Source organism: Pterocles gutturalis, unplaced genomic scaffold (genome assembly GCF_000699245.1).
Source record: "Pterocles gutturalis isolate BGI_N339 unplaced genomic scaffold, ASM69924v1 scaffold33412, whole genome shotgun sequence".
Lineage (NCBI taxonomy): Eukaryota > Metazoa > Chordata > Aves > Pterocliformes > Pteroclidae > Pterocles > Pterocles gutturalis.
Window position 1 is genome coordinate 3,464 of NW_010111285.1, and position 7,953 is coordinate 11,416.

Here is a 7,953-nt window from a genome sequence, read left to right on the forward strand (position 1 = left end):
TCGCTCTGCCCCAGAGGTTTGCTGGCAGTAAGCAGCTGAGCCGTCGGGAGATGGAGATTGAAAATGCCCTCTTTCAGGGAACAGACCGCCACTCCTTTCTCCGGGCACTCTACCACCAAGGTTTGTAGGCTCAAGGCTGTTCCTGCCTTTGCTCCAGGATGGAGAGCTGGGGTGTGTGGGAGTCCAACACATTTCTGTCTGGCCTTCTGTCTCTGAAGACATGGTTCTGTTTTGGCACTGTGTGGGAGGAGATATTTTCCTGTCTTACATAAGCAGACAGTGGGCTTTCTGAGGGGTTTAATACGGAGGCTTGTGAAGTCCATCTCTGTTTGCAGAGCATGGATCTTGTTGACGTGCTACCTGTACTGCAGAGCCCAGCTTGGTATGTGGAAGAGCAGGGATATGCTTTGGTGGAGCCCAGAGGTCCCCACTGATCTGCACCAAGTGGCACAAGGTGCCTGTGTGGGGCTAGACATCATCCCTTCTCTGTTTTAACTGCAGTCTGACAAGGGTGGGAGGGAAGCAAAGGCACAGGGCAGCAAAGAGTAGGAGTGAAGTGTTAACTCTTCACAGTAGCCAAAGTGGAATTGAAGCCTGGTTGCTGATTCCCAGTACCCTCTCCACGGGATGACAGCACTTCTCGCCCCAGTGGAGTTGTCCCTGAGTCTGTGGCTTAATGTGACTTTCCTGGATGGAGAGTCAAGTGTTGTCCAGAGATGGAAAAAAGTGCTTCAGTCTGCTTTAGCTAGAGAACATGTGGGCAGGAAGCTCCAGACCAGACTGATTTTTGTGTGTAAGACAGTATTAAATAGAAGATGAGGAGAAACTTCTAAACTCCAAATCCTAGCTCCTAAAACACCACTTCAGTTGGTGTTGATACTGTTCAAGCTGTAATGTCCAGCTGATCCAGTGTCTTCTGGGCCCTGCTCCCTCCTTTGGTGTCAGTGTTGTGGCATTTATCAAAACCAAGAGGCAGCAAGGTTGTGGCTCGTAGGCTGGGAACTGCCCGTCTCGCTTCTGTCCTCATTTCCATTAAATGCAGTAAAGTATCATTGGTCAGCCCATGCCATTGACTTTCTTTACACCCAGGAGCTTAATCTGATTATGTCCCTGGAATCAAAAAGTTTATATTCCACTTAGTGGTGTAGAAAAGCAGCGTGGCACATCCTGGGCATGCATGCAGGAGGAAGGAGGTCTGTTGAAGGAGTCACTAGAATGTACTGAAATGTGGCTGTACATAAGCTAGTGAGGACGTCTCTGGAAGAAATGAGCTCTATACAAAGCACTGGTGGAACTGCTGCTCTCTGCAGGTTCATCCTGAGCTGGGATACCAGCCCTTGCTGGCTGCTGGGGTTATTCTTCTTGTTTTGAATAACATGCAGGGCATCGTTGTCAGATGCATGGAGGCTGAGTTGGAACAGGGTTTCTCCTGTCTGTCTCTTCCTGCAGTCTGTGCATTTTCCAGGTTCTTGGTGGTAGTCACATTACCATGTTTCTCCGTTGTGGATTAGATGACACTCAGAAGAAGGTAACAGATGAAAAGGACCCCATGGTTCATCTGGAGAGTGTTTACCAAGAGCTGCTGAGCAAGAAGTGTCCTGAAGAAGTCCAGCCTACCAAGAGCGACCCATGCTTGTGCCCTTCCCTGGCTCCACAGGGGCCTGTGGCTGAGGAGTCATCTCTTCCAGACCAGGAAGAGCAGGCAGAACAGGCAAGAAGTCCCAGCTGTCCTGCAATAAAGTCCCACCAGTCCCCTCCAAGGCTTGTGATTATCAAAGAGTCTGTAGAGTTTGTCCCAGAAGAGGAGATCTGCAAGAACCGTCTCTCAGAGGAAGAACTCCGGAATATACCCAGGTTCTCGTCCTACCATCCTGGGGAGCCCAACAAGGTACACTGAGATAAGCCAGGATTTTTTGTTCTTCCTCACTAGCGTGCCCTGAAGCTGCTTCAGCAGGCAAAGGCTCCTCTTTGTTGTTGCTTGGAGGGTGTTTGATTGCTACTCCCAGCCAAGGGAGAGCAGCCTCTATTCTGAGAGGGAAGGGGACCTGTGGCTCTAGTGGGAAGTTGCCCAGCCTGTCAAGGAGGTTTACTTCAGACCCCCAGCCCTTCCTGGCTCCGGCAGGTCACTAGTCAAGATGCGCTCTCTCTGTTTGGGCCTGACTGAGACCAGCTGGGACTTTACTCAAACTGTGCTTAACTGGTAGCTGGAGCTTGTTGCATTTTATAAATAACTGGAGCTATCAGCACTTGAAACAGGCAAGCATGATGTTGCCTTGAGTCCAGAGCTGCCTTTCTCCGTACACCCACCTGTCTTCCAAACTCCACTGTTAGCATGTAGGTGGAAGAAGGACTCTGGGACAGCAGAGGAGCTGAACTAATTAATACTGTTGAGGTATACGGATTTGGGGAGAGGTTGAAAGGTGTCTGTTTGCATGGCACAAGTCAGCTGACCCTCTGTATCTCTGGAACAGGTGCTGTATTTGAAGAACCTGGGCCCTCGAGTGATGATGAAGGACCTAGTGTCCTTGTTTGCTCGGTTCCAGAAGGACGACAGCCCACCAATCCAATTTCGCCTCCTGAGTGGTCGGATGAGGGGTCAGGCTTTTGTCACCTTCCCCGGTGAGTCGCTGTCTCGTGCTTCAGTTCTTCCCTGACCCGTGAAGGTGGCACATCTTCCCATAGGGTGCTGGACTGGCACCAAGCCTGCTCTCGAAGGAGGAGGAGGGAAGTTCACTCCCTCTGCTTGCTATCACATCATAGTCTTTTCCCTGGATTGGAAGAGGATTCCTCAAAACAGAAGGGATGCAGTCTGTTACGCGCCATATTTATATTCAACATGTCAGCTCTGTCTGGAGGATCCCAGTTGCCACACTGTATCACGGTGCAGGCTTAGGGTCCCTGAGCCAGGAACATCTGTGTGAACACCACATGTGTCTGTGCCAGAACTTGGCACATAACCTGCGCCTATTCTGCTCTCTTGTTGCAGATGTTCAGTCGGCCCAGGATGCCATGCAGTTGGTGAATGGGTACAATCTGCAGGGGAAGCCGCTGGTGATTGAATTTGGGAAAAGCAAGGGACATTCATCAGAGACTGACTCTGCCAGCTGCTGCTCCTCTGCTGGAGAGAACCCCCCTGCCAAGTAAGGGATGGATAACTGGGAACCTTGTGGATTTGCACGGACTGTGGGAACTCCGTGGTCGTAATTAGGACAGTGAAGGACTGTTAGGAGTTAACATGCAGGTCCATAAATCTCAAAGTGGGGAAGAGAGAGACCTGAGGACTAGGCTCTTCCTTGAGAGAGATGGGCACTGTCTTTACACTGTTGGGGTGTACTGGCATTTTCCTCCTGTTCTACATGTGTGTCTGCCTTTTCAGCCCTTTGTAGCAAGGAAGGAGGGAGGAAGCCATGTAAATAAATGTATTTATTATGGTATTTCCTTAGTGTTTATTCACCTTCGTTCTGCACAAGTCTTGTAGACCCAAGTGTGCTGCACTCTGCTGGTGTAGGGCTGTGTAAGCAGATTTCACTCCTGGCCTCTGTGCTGGGAGCTGGAGTACCTGACTGATGCAGGGACCGTTGGGGCTGCTGTCCTGTCTCTGGTGGCAGCAGATATGTTGCTTTAGGACAAGAAAAAAGGCTGCCCCCTTTCTTCTAGACACTTTGGCTGCACAGGTATCTAATTACACAGGTGCTTTATGATCAAAAATACGTCTTGTCTGCTCACTGTTGATCCCCATAAAGCCCTGTGGCCTGGAGGATGGTTGCTCTAGTGGGGTACCGTTGTGGCAGATGCCATGGTTTATCTGCTGACATGTTTTAGTGCTTTTTGTGAATAAGGCAAACTAATGTCATATGCTTCCCACAGTATCCCAGTGCTCCTGGGAGAGCAACATCCAAGCTCTTTGTGATGGTGGCCGAGGGAACCCAGGCTTTCCCAGCAGAGCTGAGTTGCAGGCTTCCTCTGAGTACCTAAATACAGCCATGCGGAGAAGAGGAATGTTCCCAAGAGCCATTTTTTTTCTCCCTGCTGCTACCACCTTCTCCAGGCTGCGTGACTCCCCCCACAACTGTCCTGGTAAATGCACTTGCAGCAACACACAGATATACTGGCCAAGACTGCACTGGATCTACAAGGAGGCGATTCTGGTTCAGAGCAAACTGAAAGAGAAAAGGGCCTGTGGTGTCACTGAGGACCCGCTTTGCCCTGTTGAAATTCCAGAGAAGCCAGTGAAGCAGTAAACAGACTCCTGGGTCTCCTTTCAGCCCCATCCCTGGGAGAGTCACGCAGGCCCAGGCCCGCCCAGACCCACATACCCACGTGCCCTTGGCTACGGCTGCTGCCAGACACCTGCCCAGGCTGGAGTTCGCTGGCACAACCCCTGCCACCCTGGCCTGAGCACTGGGACCACCATTTGTCAAATGCTTGACTTCCTGCTTTCCTTCCACGTACTTGTGAGTACAGATCTTCATTAAAATAGGCAATGGTAGAATAGGAACATCTTTCAGTATGTGCTTGCTTGGGTCACTGCCTGACCCCCTTTTTCCTGATGCCTTTAAAATAAGAGCCTTTGATCTAGAGGAGTGTGGCCATTTGAATTATAGTGTTTCTAAAGTATTGGATGGGTTTTAGTTAAACGTGCTGATTGAATTACAGTCAAGTGGCAAAACTGCTAATAACAAAATAGAATCTCTTTTTGACATCTGACCTGTTGGAGAACAAAAAAGCTTTACTTCCTTACCAGGAATATCAGCTCAAATGCTAAGCAAAAAGAACTGGTAGAGTTGGAACTGACACCAGCTGTTTGGATGTTACTGAAGGGAAATCCTTTTCTCTTATCGACAGATTCCAGGGTGCAACCAGTTTATATGGCTGAATTGCCATTATCTGTTGAAGTTCGTCATTCCACATAGATAAGATAGCCATGATAAACTATTAAGGAAATCAGTTGGCTCTAGAGGCTGAGTAGCAAATTTTTATGGCCAAGAAACTAGATAATAAAGCCACTTTTCAACAGAGGAGGAAGCTTATACAGGTCTGCCTCCATTTAAAGCTCTTTACACATTAAAAGTCAGTGATCTGGAAGCCTTGATGCTGCAGGGCTTGTCAGGCTTTTAGCCTTGCTTCACTGTTATTTGTGTTCCCTCCTGCCAAGAGAGATGTCAGTGTATGAAGATGTTGGAACATCATATAAAATGAGACTTCCATTCTTATTTGTGTACAGCTTGGACATGCTTAAAACTCAACAGCAGTAATCACAGCAGTTCTAGTCCCTGCGCTCAATCCTGCCCTGTCCCTGCCTAGTCCTAGGATGTTTATTCCTGCCTCTCCTGGCTAGAAGAGGGTGCAGAAAGCTGCATGCTTCCCCTCTTTGAGTTGTAGCACTGGTCCTGTGGCCTTTTCCCCTCTTTCTCCTCTTTTGGGTTAACTTGTTATATTAAAGACTCTGATGTTTTGAATTTTGAGGAGTGTCTTTCAGAAATGGCTGCCCAGGATGGGTTCTCTGGGAAGCTCTGTGACACTGCAGCCAGGGACCCTTTGTGGCAGTTGGTGTTTTGAAGACTGCTGCAAATGGTGAAGCTCCTGTTTGGCTCTTCCCTTTTGGATGGAAGGCAAGATGAGGCAAGCAGCTTTGGTGCTGGCACGACCCACGGTGGAGCACTCTGACATGGTGTAGCAGGGGGTTTCCTGAACTGGGGAAACCTCTGGGGAGCAGAGAGACCTGCCAGGAGCTGTCAGCTCGTGTGAGAGCAGCTGATGAGACCTGGGTGGTGCCAGGAGCAGCTGCGGCCAAGCCCCTCACAGCTATAAAAGAACCCCCTGCAGAGCATCAGCCAGGGCAGGCTGCACAGGAAGGATGCTGGCTTGATCAAGGAGCAGTGGTACCTCCATGCTGCATTTTGCTTTTGTTGCTCGCTGTACTGCTTATCATCTTACTCTGCTGTGCCTTGGAACATTTTGATAACAGCAACGGCAGTGCGCCTGGGCTGGCAGATGGCCAGGGCATCACTGCTGTTCTGTGCTGCTGTGCTGGGCAGACTGGAACTCCAACGTGAACTCGAAGGGACTGTGACCTGTGGGTGAGTCCACACGGGAGCAGGACACCCTGAAGTGTCTGTGGTCATGGATAAGCCTGTCCTAAAGCAGGTACATCTCAAAGTGTCTGTGGCTGTAGTTATGCCTGTGCTGCAGCAGTTATACCTCTGAAGGGATTTTGGCCCAAGGATAAGTCCACACTGGGGAAGGTACACCTTGAAGCATCTGTGGCTGTGGATAAGTCCATGCTGCAGTAGGTACACCTTGAAGCATCAGTGGCTGTGCGTGAGGTCATGCTGGAACACCTTGAAGTCCACGACACTGCCAATACACCCCTGAAGGGACTGCGGCCATGAGTAAGGCCATGCTGGAGCAGGTATTTCTCTAAGGGCATTGTGGATAAGGCCACACCTCAGAGTGACTGTGGCCGGGGATAAGTCTATGCCGCAGCAGGTATACCCCTAGAAGATACTGTGGCTCATAGATAAGGCTCCACTGGGAGCAGGTGCACCCTTAAGGGACTATGATCCATGGATAAGTCTGAGCCAGAGCAGGGGCAAGGGGAGGAGTTCATTGCAGTATTAAACCCTGTAACATGACCCAATGGGACCAGGGGTGGGGATTATAACGGATATACCTTTAAAGTGTTGTAACCCATTATTTGAGTTGCATGTTATAGGAATTATAGCAGGAACCACATGAACCAGTGGAGGACGAGCCTTACAAGAAGCAGTGCAAGTGCAGCAGTGACCTGACCTGAGCTGAGCCGGCTTTGGTGCCCAATAACTCCACATGGTCTCTAAACACCTTCCTCCCAATGGGAAGTATTGAATGAATTCCTGTTGTGGTTTAACTCTCAGCTGCAATGAACACCACGCAGCTGCTCACTCACCCTCACCCCTTCTCCCCAGGGATGGGGGAGAGAATAAAAGGGGTAGAAGCGAAAGAGACTTGTGGGTTGAGATAAGAACAATTTAATAACTCAACTACAACAAAACAAAATAATAATGATTGTGATGATAATAGTAATAATAGTATATAGATATATAAGTGAGTGATAGACAGTGCAACTGCTCCCCACCCAATGACCAAGACCCAGCCTGTTCCCTGCTAACAATCCTGGAATAAAGGGAGACCCAGAACCACAATCCTGAAAAGAGAAGAGCCTGAGAATCTGAGAGGCTGAGAGCTGACTGATAGACAGAGAGAGAGAGCGCAAGAGCTTCCGGATTGCCTCTGATAATATACTGGGCATGACATGCATGATATGGAATATACCATTGGCCAATTTGTGTCTCAGTCCTAAACCTAAGGTCAAATCCTAAGCCAGTAATTGTGGGCTATGCATCCTCCTAGCTTTTCCTGTACCTGCACACACTGGCAAAGCATGAGAAGCTAAAAAGTCCTTGACTGATCTGCACTTAGGGGTGCTGAGGGAGGCACAGGTTTCCTGAAGGGGCTTGGAGAAAGAAGACATGAAACAGCCAGAGCAGTGTGTTGGCTGGTTGGCAGTGCCTGTCATCCCAAAGGTGGGGGGGATAGAGCAGGAGTCATTGAGGGCTGCTGTTTCCATAGGACGCTGCTTCCCCGGTATCCGTCACCCCACTGTATAGGTAACTGGGTTATAAGTGAGGATCCTGCTGTTGTGAGGAGGTGGAATCACCAGATGAATCCATATAATTGATCTGGCTTCAAAGATGCCCAACAGAAAAGTGCTTTGTCCATATTGCGTCTGTCCTATACTGTGGCATCTTGTTGCTGGATCCCTCGCACAGTATTGAGTCTGTATTTGAGATAAGAATGGGGTGGAGCAAGGAACCACAGTGCACATGGTACTTCTGGTAGGAAGGGGGATAGCAGCTGGGTGTGTGATTGGAGGTATCAGATCTAGGCTCTTGCCACTGACTCTCTTCTTAG

At 49.4% G+C, this 7,953-nt stretch overlaps 1 protein-coding gene across 1 annotated transcript in view; it reads left to right on the top strand.

Moving 5' to 3' along the window:
• Window positions 1–3,144, top strand: part of RBM41 (RNA binding motif protein 41) — a gene marked incomplete at its 5' end in the record, with an annotated part of 6,291 nt that extends 3,147 nt beyond the window's left edge. The window contains 4 exon segments of the mRNA XM_010073701.1: window positions 1–120; window positions 1,512–1,888; window positions 2,472–2,619; window positions 2,987–3,144. The exon segment at window positions 1–120 is cut by the window's left edge and continues 31 nt beyond it. Coding sequence (XP_010072003.1) covers window positions 1–120; window positions 1,512–1,888; window positions 2,472–2,619; window positions 2,987–3,144 — 803 coding nt within the window.
• Between the last annotated feature and the right edge of the window lie 4,809 nt (window positions 3,145–7,953).